We start from the raw sequence: 18,054 nt of genomic DNA, 5'->3' as shown, positions 1-18,054 counted from the left end.
CCCCGCACATTAACCCTATCCTACACCCACGAGGGAAATTCTTTGCATTTACCAAGCCAATTAACCTACAAACCTGTACATCTTTGGAGTGTGGGAGGAACGAACCCAGGTCTCCAGCATTGCATTCGCTGTATGGCAGCAGTTCTATCGCTGCGCCACCGTAATCGCCCAAAGTTGACAATTCCATCGTCACCAGTATCTCACAGTTCCTTTAATATCAGTGTGCCATAATTGGGTCACTCTGTTTTCTCCCACTAAACTATGAGAAGACCAAAATGAAATGCCGATCTTCAAGACGGGGAGGAAAGAGAACAGAGAGGGGTTGTAAATAAGTCATCCAGTCAACAGATTACAGAATCTATTTAAAAGACTTGGGTAAAATTAAAAGGATGTTTAGAAAATCATAACATAATTGAGCAGAGTCAACACGATTTTACATCATAGAAATTATATTTGCCTTGGAGATTCTGAGGATGCAATTTGAAGTGCAGAAAATGGGGGAAAGTGGGTGTGGTAAATCTAGATTTTCTGACAATGCTACAGATACCATCCGAAAGAATATACGACACAAAAGAATGTTGCATATAATAAAAGCTTACAAAGTTAATTTTAAGTTATTGTCTTGGTTAGATATTTGGTTAGAGGACAACAATGATTTTTTACAGGTTGGCAGGCTATCATAGATAGAGTGTCATAAGGATTAGTAATGGACACTACGCTATTTTAAATTTTGAATAATTGACTGGAAACAATACGTTATCGCTTCATTGAAGCTTGCTGATGCTTTTGTAGTACAAGGTGTTCTCTGTAATGAATCTAACATTCCCGTTTTTACAGTTAAATTAAGTTTGCGATAATAAACTGAACAGACCACTTAAAAACCCTAACTAATGAATATACTTCGCAATGGGGGTAGAAAAAAAGTAGTTTTTGTTTAGAGGATGCAGGATTGTTTATTTTTCTGAAACTCTTGTGAGTCATGGACTTACCAGTAAAGCTAATGATTTATTTTGACGATCTTTGCAGGTTTCAACATCATATCGATTGGGCGAGAAGTCTCCTGCAAGCACAGGAGGTGGAGGACAGTTGCATTGAAAAAATGCTTGAAAAATACACACAATCAATTGATTTGTCATGTGATGGAAGCAGTAAGTTCTGCGATAGTTCACAGGAAAAAAACACCAACTTTCCTACATCAGAAACTAACAATGTTGAAAAATGTGGAGAAACACAAAATGGAGAAAATCATCCTGCAACAAGCCTTCAAAATAAAGAATATAATTGGGAAGGCAATGCTCCTTATGATCCACCAGCAAAATGTGAAAATATCGACTGTGAAGCTGCTGGCAGGGACGATCAGGTCCATGTGCATTGCCCCAGACATAATGATTTCACCACACACTGTGGCTGCCAAAATCAAGATGTTACCAAAGAGACTCAGCATCATAATTCAATTCAAGACGACAAACTTTCTTCAGAGCATGAATATGTACTAGTGGTAGAAAAAATTCAGCCATGTTCTGATCAACCATTGAATAATGAGGTAAGCACATGAGTAAAAACTGTTAGAATGTCTGTTATATATCTGAGACCAAATCCAACATGATGAATACAATGTGTAGGAAGGAACTGCAGATGCTGGTTTAAGCCGAAGATAGACACAAAATGCTGGAGTAACTCAGCGGGACAGGCAGCATCTCTGGAGAGAAGGAAGGGTGATGTTTCGGGTCGAGACTCTTCTTCGGACTGATGTCAGGGGAGAGGGAGACACATAGATAAGGAAGTGTAAGTTGTGAAAACAGGACAAAGGGAATGGAGACCAAGGAAAATGTTGAATAGATCATTGTTAGCTGGGAGAAGGTAACAACAAAGCAAACAGATAAAATGTAGTCGGAGACAGAAAGACTGGTCGGAGAACTGGGAAGGGGGAGGGATGGGGAGAGAGAGAGAGAGAGAGAGAGAGAGAGAAAGCAAGGGTTACTCGGAGTTAGAGAAGTCAATGTTCATACCGCTGGGGTGAAAGCTGCCCAAGGTGCTACTCCTCCAATTTGCACTGGGCCTCACTGACAATGGAGGAGGCTCAGGCAGAATGTCAGTGTGGGAATGGGAGGGAGAGTTAAAGTGTTTAGTAATTGGGAGATCAGGTAGGTTTAGGCGGACAGAGTGGAGAAATTCAGCAAAACGCCACGATGAATACTATAGATAGGCAGCATCTCTGGAGAGAAGGAATGAGTGACGTTTTGGGTCAAGACCCTTCTTCAGACCCTTCCAGTCTGAAAAAGGGTCTGGACCAAAACGTCACCCAGCAGTCTGAAGATGGGTCTTGACCCAAAACGTCACCCATTCCTTCTCTCCAGAGATGCTACCTGTCCAGCATTTTGTGTCTATCTTCAGTGCATCTGCAGTTTATTCCTACCCATGATGAATACTATTTTGCCTGGCTGTTGAAGAACACAAGAAAATATATTCAAATTTGTTGCTGAATGGAAAATTGAATGTGGCACGAGTTTGCTATCTTTACGGTCAGCGAGTGTAGTGAATAGGTTTGTTTTTGCTCTTCGTTATGGGGCTTCTTGTAAATCATAAACAAAATTGCCCTCTAAAATGCTAGCGATTAAATGCTTTCTCAAAAACATTCACTTGCTTGAAGTAGCAGCAGTCCATAACTGTGTCCGTTATAGTGTCCATATAGTACCTTCACACTTGAGGCATCTAATTAATACCAAACAATATGTGGGATATTCAGAATCTCTCCAAACATCACCTATCCATGTCCTCCAGAGATGCTACCTGAACTGCTGAGTTACTCCAGAACTTTGTGTTGTTTTGTGTAGGATACTCTCGGTTTATCTTCCCCTTCACAATTGCAGTTATGAATTGACAAATCAATGTCGGTTGCTGCATTCTAATAGCTGCAAATATTGCCTGTTAAGACTTTTTAATATCTTTTAAGATCCATGGAATAAAAACGTGCCTTCAATGCAATTCATGACACATTTTGAGCTCAATGTCTTTTCACCATGTAACATAAACTTCATTCATCAAATGCCCTAATCCATAGGGGTTATTATGTGTCATTTAGGTTAGAAGCTGTAAAGAGTGTTATTTCATGAGAAGAGTCAGACATGTGGGCTCCATGTGTTACGTTTTGATGATACATTCTACTTTTACTTGCCTTTCCAAATCCCTTGTTGCTCTCGTCAATCAAAGTCTATCAGACGGCTTTTTTGGGTGGGGTGGGGGGTATGTGAAGTGAAATCCAGAATTTTCTTGCCCATTGTGTGGGCAAAAATAATTTCCCAAGTGTGATCCGAAAAAATAAATATTTTTAAGTTTAAATCTTATAGTTTAATAAGTCCACTCGCTAGGACTGTTCCTACCCGTCTGTAACTCCCTGCTCCAATCCACACAATTTACTGTGCTGCCTAACGACACAGTGGTGCAGTTGATAGAGCTGATGCCTCACAGTACCAGGGACTCGGGTCCTATCCTGACCATAGGTGCTGTCTTTATGGAGTTTGCACATTCTCCCTGTGACTGCATGGGTTTCCTTCCGGGTCCACCTCCGACAACCCAAAGATGTGTAGGTTTGCAAATTAATTGGCCTCTGTAAATTGTCCCTAGTGTGTAGGGAGTGGATAAGAAAGTGCGATAACATATGACTGGTGTGAACAGGTGGTTGGTGTGGACTATGTGGGCCGAAGGGCCTGTTTCCTTGCTATAATCTTTAAACTAACTTAATCCCAATTTAAAGCTCTATATTTCTTCACTCTAGTCAATAATATATTCTGGCTAACTACTTTCTCAAGGCGTATGATTCCATTTTGTACATCTGCTCAGCTGTGATAAGATCGCAATTGTAACATTCTAACTGTGGGAATCACATCAATTTCATTTGCGAAAATTAGCAAAGATCTCCTGATTTTTTTGTAAGTTATATTAATTTCAAGCTCAATAGATTAGGTGTAGAACTAAATGTGACTATAGTTTAATAACACCACAAAGCCAAACAATTCTTTGTAGATTCTGGGTACAGTGAAATTTCTATAACATCAAGGTATAGTTGTTCTGGGAATGTAATTCCTCCATTTGATTAGTGTTCATGACCGAAAATAATGTTAATTCAAATGTGAATTTGGCTCCACTAACAGAAGTGATTTGTTTTGGTTTTCATTTTCAGGTGACAGAGAGGTTAGTCTGCAAGCGGAATCCTTTCAAGGTTTTTGAGTATCTTCAGCTCAGTTTGGAAGAGGTATGATGGAGACAATATATGTACGAGGTTCATTAACTTTATGTTTAACAGTAATTGAAGGTAAGAGTCTGGTGATAGTTATACTCACCTGAAATGATAAATATGACGGTTTAATTCTCAATATTGTAATGTGATAAAACATAATATTGTGCTTTGGTTTCATGATTGATCAGTATCTTTCGTTACCATGCGAGAAATAATTTTAATTGGCTTTAGTGAATGATACAGGCTATGTTCCCAATGTGGTAAATGGGATTGGTGTAGACAGGTGAGATGGAGCCTGTTTCCGTGTTGTCCGACTGTCATACGGTTCCGTGTTGTCCGACTCTGTCAAGAGTTCTTTCAGGAACTATTCAGTTGTGGGTCTGTTCTTGACATTAGCACTTTTGGATCAATTTCTCGGCAAATTATCAGGTCCAATCAATTTGCTGTTCTTAGCCGATAAAAAATCAAAGGTAACATATGCGAACTAAACAGCACAAGGCCTCAGGAGCAGACAGCTGCATCACTCCCTCCAAGTTCTATAACTTGGTGGAGAAGAGCTAATGTCACAATTCACAACCTCATTTCTCAACCTGGTTGATTGCGAATGCCATAAATTGTGACCTTCAAATTAGAGGTGAGGGCTCCTGTGACCAGAGTTCCATCCTGATGCTGTCTTTGTGGCGTTTCAGCCTGTGTCCTCATGGGATTCCATGGAGTGCTCTAGTTTCCTCTCCCATCCACTCTGTTTTGTAGTGTCAGAGGATTCTGGGTTGGGGGCAGAGGTTGATGAGATTGTGAGAGAGAAAATAGGTTAGAGAGAAATATGCGGGAATGGGACTGATGGAAAGCTCTGAAAGCCAGCAATGACGAGATAAATGGCCTTCATGTGCAACAGTGGCGCAGTAGTTGAGTGGCTGCCGTATAGCGATAGATTCCCGGGTTCGATCCTGTCTACGGGTGCTGCCTGTACGGAGTTTGTGCGTTCTCCTCGTGACCGCATGGGTTTTCTCCAAGATCTTCGGTTTCCTCCCACACTCCAAAGACGTAAAGGTTTGTGGGTTAATTGGCTTGGTATAAGTCAATTGTCCCAAATTGAAGAAGGGTTTTGGCCCGAAACGTTGCCTATTTCCTTCGCTCCATAGATGCTGCTGCACCCGCTGAGTTTCTCCAGCATTTTTGTCTACCTGCCAATTGTAGTTTGATGGTCTAATTAAAACATGATTGCTGTACCCCCTGCTCCTGACAAATTTCTAAATTATAACTTACAAAACGTTTACTCTCAGTACTTGTATTCATGTCTCGGTCTAACTTTTCTGTTTCAGGCCTTTTTCCTCGTTTATGCCTTGGGATGTTTAACTATTTTTCAAGATGAGGTAAGTATTACATTTCCCTTTGGATAGAGACTTAAAATTGATCAAATCTCTCCTAATTGTTATTTATTCAATTCGCAATAACTGTCGCAGATGAAGAAAGTTTCAATCTACAAGCAGGACTTGCAATTGTGGGTTACGATTAAGATTTCAACTAGATTTTCTTCACCCAGACAGCAGCGAATCTTAAAAATTCTCTACTCCTGGAAAGCTATGGAGGCTTAGTCACTGAGCACATTGAAAATAATATTTGATATTAGGATATTTAGAAATTCAAGGGATGCGATGTTAATGTAGGAGGGTGGTACTAGAGTAAATGACCAGCCATGATCTTATTGAGTGATGGAACAGACGCGAGGGGCCAAATGGCCTACCCCAGCTTCTATGTCTTATGTTCTTAAGTAGTGTCACACCCTGAATGTTACATTTGAATTTTGAGCATAAAAGCAACAGGATCATTGAAATATTAGCTTTTTGGAAAAACTTGCATTAATCTATCCAATGAGACTGAATTTAACAAATATATTAATGCAATACGCAATGAGAAGAGGTAAAATATTAGAAATGTGAAATAAAACCTGAGAGCAGTAGAAATCCCCCGTCCATCAGGATCTATCTATACAAAAGAAGGATAGGTTTTAACACTTCAATGATCTGAATCATTAGCAGTATCGGTTTACATTTTGTTTGCTTGTCAAGTTGATGATGGTGAATGAAGCCATTAATACCCAACCAGTCACGCAAAAGATTATAAATATTAATGATGGGCTGTCTTTTGCTTTCAGGAGCCTCTGACTATTGTCAAACTATGGGAAGTATTTAGTGCAATACAGCCCGGGTTTAAAGCCAATTACATGGGCTATCATTACTTTCGAGGTAAAGGCTGGGTGCCAAAAACTGGACTGAAGTATGGAACAAACCTTTGTAAGTACTTGCTTAATCTATGTTCATGAACTTCATCCTTTTGACAATGACACAATATACAGAATCAAAGAGGATTGGCGAGTTCTCCCTGGGGCCAACACATATCCTAACATCAATGTCCCTAAAAATAACAGGCTCTGCTCATTATTACATTGGTCTGTGTGGTGAGTTGCTCTCATATTTCCTACATTATGCCAGAGATTACACTTCAAAAATACAGTATGTGGTCTGAAGAAGAGTCACGACCCGAAATGTCACCCATTCCTTCTCTCTGCCCGTCCCGCTGAGTTACTCCAGCTTTGTGTGTCTATCTTCGGTTTAAACCAGCATCTGCAGTTCCTTCCTACACGACAAACTCCTTTCGTCCCTGTTCAACTGAAACCTCAACCACACCTCGTTGGCAGATCTGAATCAGTACAAATTGGCAACACTTCCTCCTTGCTGACCATTAGCATGGGTACTTCAAGCATGTGTACTTAGTCCCCTGCACTACTTTGTCTATGGCCATAACTGTGAAGCCAGACACAGCCCCCAACACCATGTTTAATGCACTTACGATTGCACCATTGTTGGACAAATAAAGGGGAATGATGAATCTGTGTACAGCAGGAAGATCGATAATCTGGTTTCAGAACAACATCTTGCTCTCAACTCGAGCAAGACCAAAGAGCTGATTGTTGAACTCAGGAAGGGAAAACCAAGTCTTCATTGTGGGATGACAATGGAGAGAGTCATCATCTTCAGATAGTTTATTGGCATATTCTCAACTATTCAGAATAGTTTATAGGATGCCTCGGGAAGGATGCCTAAGTTGTTGGCCATCTCTACAGCAGCTGTGTAGCGGGCGGCACTGTGGCGCAGCGGTAGAGTTTCTGCCTTGCAGCGCCAGAGACTCTGGGTCGATCGCGACTACGGGTGCTGTCTGTACGGAGTTTGTACGTTCTCCCCGTGACCTCTCCGAGATCTTCGGTTTCCTTTCACACTCCGAAGATGTACAGGTTTGTAGGTTAGGTACACAAAATTGCTGGGGAAACTCAGCGGGTGCAGCAGCATCTATGGAGCGAAGGAAATAGGCGACGTTTCGGGCCGAAACCCTCTGAAGAAGGGTTTCGGCCCGAAACGTCGCCTATTTCCTTCGCTCCATAGATGCTGCTGCACCCGCTGAGTTTCCCCAGCAATTTTGTGTACCTTCGATATTCCAGCATCTGCAGTTCCCTTTTGAACAGGTTTGTAGGTTAATTGGCTTGGTATAAATGTAAATTGTCCTTAGTGTGTGTAGGATAGTGTTAATGTGCAGGGATCGCTCTTCGGTGCGGACAAGGTGGGCCGAAGAGACTGTTTCCGCGCTGTAACTCTAAACTAAAACTGTTGGCGAGGGCAGTGTTGTGTTCACCCCTTGCTTTCTTGAATCAACAAGCTTTTTATTCTTGCTGATGTTAATGATTGGATTATAAGGGGCAGCATGGTGGCACAATGGTAGAGTTGCTGCCTTATGGCGCTTGTACGGAGTTTGTACGTTCTTCCCGTGACCACATGGGTTTTCTCCGAGACTTTGGTTTCCCCTCGCTTCAAAGACGTACAGGTTTATAGGTTAATCGGCTTGGTAGCAATGTACAAATTGTCTCTAGTGTCGGATAGTGTTGAGGATTGCTGGTTGGTGCAGACTCGGTGGGCCGCAGGGCCTGTTTCCGCACTGTATCACTAAACTACATTAGCCTGATATCCTGACACAAGATTCACGATCTCTTTCTTGCACTTCATCTCATTGTTGTTTGTCCAGCTAACAACAGTCACATCACTGACGACCTTACAGATTGAGTTGGTATTGTACTTGGACACAGTCATGGGTATAGAAGGAGTAGAGCAAGGGGCGGAGGGGCATCGTGTTGGGGCAGGGAGCACATAACCCTGATGGGCACCAGTGTTGAGGTTCAGGGTATACACTCGTCTATCCCGTTTCTCCTCATAAATAAATTCCACCAGTCTTGGCAACCTACTTGTAAATCTGTGTATCACAGCTTGGAGTGTTTCGCCCTGTCCTGAAATATTATTGCCACTAATTATTCAGCACCTAGTGGCATAAGGATGTTCCTGGCTGCATCCTGCCATTACTGTGTCTTCAGCTTTGCAACATAGGTAGAGCCATCAAGGTTAATGCCCTTTGCTTCCATCTTAATTCCTCGCTACTTTTGGCATCATGCCATCACAGACGACCTGATTGAAAAGTAGAATGTGATACGGGGACAGTAGTTGGAAGCCCAAACCTGCCTCCCACATTTCATTTCACAGCACATTGTTTGCACGGGGAATAATGACTCATTGCTATTGTAATACAATATCCTTTATGAATGACATTCTGAGACACAGATACTTGCGTCCAAATAGGATACGGGTGGAAGAATCAGTTTACCTCTTAATGGCAATAATAAGGCATGCACCCCTCATTAAAAGTGTTATTTCATTACATGGTACGTTGTAGATAAATGTGAGTGACACATTTATTTTGGAATTCTTGGAGATTAGGTATTCCTGTTAAATAACTGATGATGATCCTGAGAGAGCTTTGATCACTTCTGGATTAATTTGCTCTCTTTGTTTCAGAAGAAAATACTAACAACGTCAATTTCTGCCCAACTTGTTATTTTCCTGCATAATGGGGATAAAGGTATTGTTTGAGCTGCAATTGTATTGTACAAATAATTGGTATCTGTATCTTATGAAGAAAGGATATGTCAAAGTTAATGTCCTTTTTTAATGCAGGCCATATCTGTTGTTTCAAGATAGTAAAATAGTTAGAACAGTTCAAAAGCCACACAGGATGTGGTAAATAAAACCAGATAAAAATAACAAATTCAACATCCACTTTTCCCCTTTCAGGCTCCATCCACCTCATCAAGGTGAAACATTTCTAGGAATGCTGCCTAACCTGATGACTATTTCCAGTCTTTCTTCTTTTTATTTCAGACTTCTACATTGCAGTCTTTTTTTGCATTTTATCATCAGAACAAACCTTTATGTTTGTGCATCAGATTTAAAATAACATTTATCCTTTTGTATTTCAGTGCTGTATCGAAAAGGACCTCCATTTTATCATGCAAGGTATGAATAGTGCCGTTAAAATAATATTTGCATTGGAACCTTATTCTATTTTTATAGTCAAAACCCCTTTTTGTTCCTTTCTGTCTACAGTTATTCAGTCGTGGTTGAAATGGTTGATGACAGTTGCCAGGGCTTGCAACAGAGGCCTTTTACATGGCAGTCGCTTGCAGGGTTGGTTCGAATCACTACAAATGTCTCTAAGGTGAAGGTTCTCCTTGAACATTCCAACAGAAATCGTATCTTGTTGACACCAAGCCTTCCCCAACTTCTGTACACACAGGTTTTTAATAGTTGACTAGAAACTTTTTTTTCATCTGTTTCCTGGGCTTTCTCAGTCATTTCTCTGGATTGAAGATTTTAAGGGTTGTTTGGTTGTTGACAATGTATATTGTCAGAACTTTGTTTGGCATCCTCAACAAAATCACCATCCAATCATTGTAGAGAAACGGGCCATTTGACAATTATTAAATGCTTCATAGTGAATCGCTGCTCTTCCCCAATTCTGGCATTCATTGGCTTTAAATGGTTTTTATTAAGAGGTACAATGCTCTTACAGTAATATATTCCATTCCATGCTTTAATGCCGTGTAAGAAATTACTCTTAAACTTTTCTTCTTTATGCTTTTAAAATAACACTGGATATTCAAATCATGACAATAGACAATAAATTACTTGAAGGTAGACAAAAATGCTGGAGAAACTCAGTGGGTGAGGCAGCATCTATGGAGCAAAGGAATAGGTGACGTTTCGGGTCGAGACCCTTCTTCAGATCTCCACTTCAAAATTACTTGATTGCTCTAGAGTACTTTGGGTGCCTCAAGGTCTTTAAAGGTCTCTGATGCAAATGGTAGTAAGATATTGTGTTACAAATATCCGTACAACAGTGACTTATCCTTGACATCATTCTGATATATCAGCAGGACAAGTATCAAAAGGATTTAATGCCCTTTGTAGTAATAACATACCCACAATTCTCATCTTAATTATAACCAAATTGTTTAGGATGATTGTAACCTAATTATTGTTTTTATTCTTTTCATGATTAAACCCAAGTTAAAGTTCTGAATTGGGGCGGACCAACTTTGATGGCATTAGACAGGAACTTGCAAAACTGAAGGGCTAGGCATGTGGGAGTAGGAAAGCCTGGATGACGAGAGAAAGTGAGGCGCTGGTCAGGAGAAAGGAAGCATTGTCTAGGTATAGGCAACTGGGATCAGGTGTATCCCCGGAGGAGTTTAGGGACTGAGGACCATATTTAAGAAGGAAATCAGGAGGGCAAACAGATAGCAATTGCAGAGGAGATTAAGGAGAAAGTTATTTTATAAGGGAAATAGGGTAAGCAGAGAGAGAATAGGGCCCCTTAGAAACCAAAGTGGTCATCTATGTCAGCAACTGCAGGAGGTGAGCAAGGTCTTCAATGAGTATTTCTCCTCTTTTTATTGTGGAGAAAGACACAAAGACTGGGGAGCTTGAGACAGTTAATGGAGATGTCTTGAGGACAGTGTGTATGACGGTTGAGGAGGTGCTAGACATCCTAAGGCGTATGAAGGTAGATATATCTCCTGGGCCTGATCATGTATATCAGAGGACACTCTGGGAAGCTAGAGAGGAAATTGCAGGACTCCAGACTGAGATATAGGAATCATCATAAGACACAGATGAGGTGCTGGATGACTGGAGAATGGCTGATGTTGTCCCTCTGTTTAAGAATGGTTTATAAATTCTAGGAGCAGAATTAGGCCATTTGGCCCATCAAATCTACTCCACAATTCAATCATGGCTGATCTATTTTTCCCTCGCAACCACATTCTCCTGCCTATGCCCCATAACCCCTGACACCTGTACTAGTCAAAAACTGTCAATCCTGGCATTACTTGGCCTCCACAGTTGTCCGTGGCAATGAATTCCACAGGTTCGCCACCATCTGACTAAAGAAGTTCCTTCTCATCTCCTTCCTAAAGGATCGACCTTTTATTCTGAGCTGTGGTCCTAGACTCTCCCACTGGTGGAAACATCCTCTCCACATTCACTCTATCCAGGCCTTTGACTATTTGGTAAGTTTCAATAAGGTACCCCCTCATTCTTCTAAACTCCAGCAAGTACAGTCCCAGTGCCTTCAAACACTCATCATTCCTGGGATCATTCTCATAAACCTCCTCTGAACCCTCTCCAACGCCAGCATATCCTTCCTCGGATATGGGGCCCAAAACCGCTCACAATACTCCTGTTTTTATATTCTAGTGCTCTCAAAATAAATGCCAGCATTGCATTTGCCTTTCTTACTACCGATTCAAATTGTAAATTAACTTTTGGGGAATTCTGCACCAGCACTCCCAAGTCCCTTTGCACCTCTGATTTCTGAATTCTCTCTCCATTTAGCAAATAATCTATGCCTTTATTCCAACTACCAAAATGCATGACTCCACACTTTGTTACATTATATTCCATCTGCCACTTCTCAACCCACTCTCACGACCTGTACTAGTCCTTCTACAGAGTCCCTGCAGCTACACTACCTGACCATCCATCTATCTTTGTATCATCTGCTAACATGGCCATAAGGTTTCAATTCCCTCATCCAAATCATTGATAAACACCATGAAGAGTAGCGGCTCCATCACTGACCCCTGCGAAACACCGCTAGTCAATGGCAGAAAAGGCCACCTTTTTGTCACTCTTTGCCTTCTGCCATCCAGCCAACCTGCTATCTTTGCTGGTATCATCCGTCTGATACCATGAGCTCTCATCTTCATTAGCACCTTATCAAAGGCCTTCTGAAAAATCCAGGCAAACCACATCAACTGACTCCTTTGTCTATCCTGCTATTTACTTCCTCAAAATATTCCAACTGGTTCGTCAGCCAAGATCTCCCTTTTACAAAACTATGTTGACCAGCCTATTTTATCGTGCACTTCAAAGTACTCAGAAACCTCACCTTTTATAATGGACTCACTCACCGGTCTATGATTTCCACTCTTCTGCCTCACTTCCTTCTTGAACAAGGGAGTAATTTTTTCAATTTTCTTTTTAACAGCTAAAAATATATTTTTGTTACAGCAAGCAAAAAATACTAAAGGGTGTTTGTTAAATTGTTTCATAGAGTTTCATTGTTTCGTTGCACAAGTTTCGATCAAAGCGATTGCTTGGCAATTTCAATGGCCTCCTGCAATGTAACCAGCAGCCTGTGTTCTTAAAAAGACAGTGATTAGTGTAGGAACGGCAGGGACTTACCATCCGGAGCGGGGTCCCTCACCGGGGATCCCTGGAGAGGAGCTCCGACCGCCGGCCCTGCGGTCTGCGGTGCTTCTGGCTGCGGCGCGGCGGAGACTTTAGATCTTCGACCGCCGGCCAGCGGCCTACACCATCTTGAAGCCGCGGTCTCCGGTGGTGAAGCACCGATTCAGGACTTACCTGGCATCACCTTGTCTGCACATCTGGACGCCCGCAGCGGCGACTGCGGAGGGTCGTGGTCCCGACCACGGGGGAAAATGGAGGAGGACTGACCAAATTGTTGTGCCTTCCACCACAGTGATGAATGCTGTGGTGGATGTTTGTGTTAAATTTTATTGTGTATTGTGTGTTCTTTTTTTATTGTACTGCTGCTGGCAAATTCATTTCACTGCACTGTATGTGCAAGTGATGAATAAAACTTGACTTGACTTGAACACTCCATCCACTGTTACTAAAATTGATATAAAGAGGTCCAAAATAACGATGGCAGACTTAGTCGGCAAAATGGAATTTCATTAAGGGGCTGTCCCACTATATGAGTTTACCCAAGAGCTCTCCCGAGATTAAAAAAAAAATCAAACTCGTGGTAAGCACGTAGAATGTATGTAGCGGTATGTCAGAGCTCGGGACGTCTCAGCGGCTCGTAACGTTAACGGCAGGTACTCTGGAAACGCGGTAAGCTCGGGAAGACTCGTGAAGATTTTTCAACATGTTGAAAAATTTCCACGAAAGCCACGAGTACCTACGAGCGGCCATTACCGTAATTCTCCGAGTTCGAATCAGGGGAAACTCGGGAGAACTAATGAATTACCTCGTACAGTGGGACAGGCCCTTTACTTGTTTCACAGACAATAAAAATATTTGTTCATTTCTTTTAAGTGTTATTTTTAAACTGATGAATAAAAGTTGAAGTTATTGTTTTGAAGGATGACTAAACATGCGAAAATCTAAACAACAATTTTGTTTTCTCTTTTTGTTCAGGAACTTATGTTATGCTATTTGATTAAGCCAACAAATATGTCTGAAGAAGAAATGACTTCACCAGAATGTATGAAGAGAATTAAAGTTCAGGTGCAAGGATTTCCTTTTTAGTGAAAACATCAACTGATAAAAAATCTCTGTTTGTTGCCTTGTTGTTTGTGGATATTTGGGTCTCAGTGCTTATTGGTAGTTATTAGAGTAAAAGATAGGCTGTAAACTCATGTTTATCTTTTTGTTCCAGGAAGTGATTGTAAATCGCTGGATTTCTTCCAGAGAACGCACTGACCAAGAGGAGATATAGCATTTTCCAATGGTTTAATGTATGAAATAAAATTATTGTAGCAGGACAAGGACTTGAAACAAAGCATTTTTTTAACCGTTCTAAACACACAGATCTGGAGGAGCTCAGTGGGTCAGGCATTATTTATGAAGGGAATGAACTGTTGATAATTTGAGTTGGGACCCTGGGGCCCCAATCTGAAATGTCACCTATCTATTCCCTCCACAGGTGCTGCCTGACCCGTTCAATTCCTCCAGCACTTTGTGTTTTGCTCAAGATTCCAGCATCAACAGTTTCTTGTGTCTTCATTTTGTAACTGTGACTTGATTAGAAAGTACTGTGAAACTTTGATAATCCAGTACCCAGAATTTGTTTGTCCCAGACCACCATATTTTCCAAACCATCGGATATCACCCTTAGTAACTCAACACACATTTATTTTTTACATGCTACACAGTAATGTACAATATCAGTGAACCCAGGGAATTTAAAGGGAGCAAGAAATTGAGCTCCAGTAATTTTCAGCGTGTTACAAGCTCCATCCGTCCCATGTTGACAGTATTACAAAGCAACCTATATACATGAATAGTGAGCCCATGGATACCAAGTGTATTAGTTAATACACCTAGTGTATTAATGTGTGAGCCAGAATAGGTTATCAGTGTTTTACTATCCAGGCACCTCATGTTTTACATGGGGATTACGGACTTGAAAAACAACGCAAAAATCAAAGAACGTAAATCAAACATATCCCTGGCACTGAACCCGACTACGCTGCAAATTGAAATAAATAAGGGTAAATCACATCATACAACATTATAAAGTATTCTGTTCCTTCTGTGCAATGCTTTACCTGAATTACATGATGCTAATCAATGGAACATAAATATGAGAAAATTATCCCTTTATTCTCTGTAAATGGAAAAAAAATCCCAAAGACAGATCCATTTAAACGTATAACCTAATATCTGCAAGCAATCATTTGAGTGTTCTTTCTGTTAAACAAAACTAAACTTGCACAATAACTTTGAAAGCTGATATGTAAGTTCGTCAGGCATAAATTTGAGAGCATCATTCTGAAAATAGCACGAAAATTAAACTTGGGTCGTAATTAGACAAACGTGTTATTCTAAAAACGCATAAAACATGCATCTGTAAAACATAAGGTGCCTGTATTTCCAAGAATCATGAACATTTCCAATGCTAGTATATACCATCTTTGAAAACATTCCAAAAATAATTAAGGTTTTTTTTAACCAAAATGTGATTAAAAATCCAAAGTTTATTCTTCGTAGTTTAGAAATACAGTGCGGAAACAGGCGCTTCGTCCCACCAAGTCCGCACCGACCAGCGATCCCCGCACACCAAAACTATCCTACACACACTAGAGACAATTTACATCTAAACCAAGCAGATTAACCTACAAACCTGTAGGTCTTTTGGAGTGTGAGTGGAAACCGGAGATCTCGGAGAAAACCCACGCAGGTCAAGAGGAGAACGTACAAACTCCGTACAGACAGCACCTCTCGTCAGGATCAAACCCGGGTCTCTGGCGCTGTAAGGCGGTAACTCCACCGCTGTGCCACCCAAAACACGTGCAAATTTCAATGAGAAGTCGGCATGTAAAATGTTCACTTTCAAGATGCTGATCATTATTTTTTATTGTCAATAAAATACTTTTTATTGTCAATAAAATACTTTTTTTTACATCCAAAGTCTAGGGAAATGGCTGATTGAAACCAAATCTTACAGAGAAACTGGTATGTGAACATTAGCCAAGGCCACTGGAAAAAAAAACCCACATAACTCCATTGCCATATTAAGATTTCATTTACTCCAGTGTCACATTGTAATTGCCACTGTTAATTTATACTCACAGATTACAGAGGTTACACTTCACACATTTCTTTTTCATGATTACTCCCTTCGTGCCACACACCCACAATTACACCAGTTTATTCTATTTACATGGAAACTTTTCGAAAACCGATCTGTCTATTGTGAGCTATGTGAAAGGCAGCCCTTGTGGCTGATGCAGGTCAGATTCAGGTATTAAGTCTGTTAAATATTTACAAAGCAATTGAGAAAACTAATTTAAAAGACTGTTCCAGTTGATGTTATTATTTAACCAAACTAAATCATGTGACATTTTGGCATCTGTTCTTAAATTGCACCAGAATAAGGTAGATATGTGATGAAAAGGAAACCAAATAATTGCTCACAAATATTCTTGTATAAGGAGAGAATAAATTTAATGGTTATATTATGCAATGTTAAGAAATTTCCGGTAAACACATTGCAGTTAAAAGTGTAGGAAGGAACTGCAGATGCTGGTTTAAACCAAAGATAGACACAAAAAGATGGAGTAACTCAGCGGGTCAGACAGCATCTCTGGAGAAAAGGAATAGGTGACGTTTCGGGTCGAGACCCTTCTTCAGTCTCGACCTGAAATGTCACCTATTCATTTTCTCCAGAGATGGTGTCTGACTCGCTGAGTTACTCCAGCTTTTTGTGTCTATTGTGTAGTTAAAAGCATGGATGCATCAGCTAAATTACTGATGGTCTTTTATATTTTAGAAAATTAATTACAAATAGGAATATCGTCTTTGTATGCAGCAATATTTAAGTTTATCACACGGGAGCTGAGCATAGTCATGAGAATATGTTTGTTCATATACACTTAGCTGCGGTAATACTAACATATCCTTGAACAGAATCATTTGGCAATATAGACGCTAGATACATTTCACCAAAACGAGTGAATTCCTTCACACAAATTACTCAAGAACAGGCATGTTTTATTTTAACCATGGACTTGGTTTTGAATTTCATGATCGCCCTCCAGACTTGATAGGATACTTCTTTAGGCTTTCCTCATTTCATTTCACATCCATCTGGTCCTATATTGAAAACATCTCTCTTACCTGACAAGTTTGGCTATTTGCCATGGAGTACAATGAAAAGATGTGGTGTTATCAATGCAACGTTTCTCTATGAATCCCCGAGACCATTGTGCTGCCAGATTGTCTCCGTGTGATTATGTTATGATTCATTCTGTAAATCAAGACTAAATCCATCATGTTTGGATTAGAGAGAAAGCAGACATGTGGATCATTGCTCATTCAAACGGGGTGCACATTGAGTTTCTGAAGAAAATGAGAAAATACAGAGGTGTGAGTGTTTGCATCTATCCAGAATAGATTCACATAGATCACACCACATTCAAATATTTCAAGTGGAAGTTTAAATCTCACAATAGGAGTCCAGTCACTTTAATATCAGCAAATAGGAACTTTTGAAATGTTTTTCTGGGAGAATTTAAAAGGCTGCTGATCAAACATGGACCAATAAATAAAATACAGTACATATAGGTGTGACTAATTTTGACAATTTTTTGATGGAAAAACAAAGGTAGATAGATGTAGGCAGTCCAGTTGATACATAAATATCTGATGGTAATAAGGCAAATGAATGAAGCATGCAGGATTCTGGGATGTGAACGCAATAATTTAACTGATTTTAAGTACTTCCAACACATGAAATCAAACCCGTCAGCATTAAATTGTGTGTAATCCAATACTGCCAGGTAATTTCACTCCAGTGGTGTGTGAAATAACGGTGGTACAGTGGTGGTATGGTTTTGGCTATTTTTGAATGAATTACTAAGTTTATTGGCCAAGTATTCACATACAATGAATTTGCCTTGGTGCTCCGCCCGCAAGTGACAATGACATACAAAGACAGTTAGGAATGACACATAAAACATTTGTGATCAAGGTTGGCAGGTTTGTCATTTTTATAAATACTAAATATATATATCAATAGATTTTATTGACTGAAATGGAAAGGGAAACCAAGAAGGTTATGGGCCAAATGCAGACAGGTGGGACTTGTGTGGATGGGACATGTTGGCTGGTTGGAGCGAAGGCTCT

The 18,054-nt window shown here is 40.4% G+C and overlaps 1 protein-coding gene across 4 annotated transcripts in view; it reads left to right on the top strand.

The window, feature by feature from the left end:
• Positions 1 to 15,373, top strand: part of tsen2 (tRNA splicing endonuclease subunit 2) — a 55,701-nt gene extending 40,328 nt beyond the window's left edge. For all 4 annotated transcript variants that reach the window (XM_033037235.1, XM_033037237.1, XM_033037234.1 and 1 more), the window contains exons 5-12: positions 1,027 to 1,543; positions 4,181 to 4,252; positions 5,560 to 5,610; positions 6,393 to 6,531; positions 9,594 to 9,630; positions 9,721 to 9,832; positions 13,843 to 13,932; positions 14,084 to 15,373. In XM_033037235.1, the coding sequence (XP_032893126.1) occupies positions 1,027 to 1,543; positions 4,181 to 4,252; positions 5,560 to 5,610; positions 6,393 to 6,531; positions 9,594 to 9,630; positions 9,721 to 9,832; positions 13,843 to 13,932; positions 14,084 to 14,143 (1,078 nt within the window). In that variant the 3' untranslated portion in view covers positions 14,144 to 15,373. The remainder of the gene's footprint in view (positions 1 to 1,026; positions 1,544 to 4,180; positions 4,253 to 5,559; positions 5,611 to 6,392; positions 6,532 to 9,593; positions 9,631 to 9,720; positions 9,833 to 13,842; positions 13,933 to 14,083) is intronic.
• The last annotated feature ends 2,681 nt before the right edge of the window (positions 15,374 to 18,054 follow it).

Source organism: Amblyraja radiata, chromosome 18 (assembly GCF_010909765.2).
Source record: "Amblyraja radiata isolate CabotCenter1 chromosome 18, sAmbRad1.1.pri, whole genome shotgun sequence".
In the NCBI taxonomy this organism is placed as follows: domain Eukaryota; kingdom Metazoa; phylum Chordata; class Chondrichthyes; order Rajiformes; family Rajidae; genus Amblyraja; species Amblyraja radiata.
The sequence above is the reverse complement of the archived record's forward strand: the minus strand, read 5'-3'. Positions and strand labels throughout refer to the sequence as shown.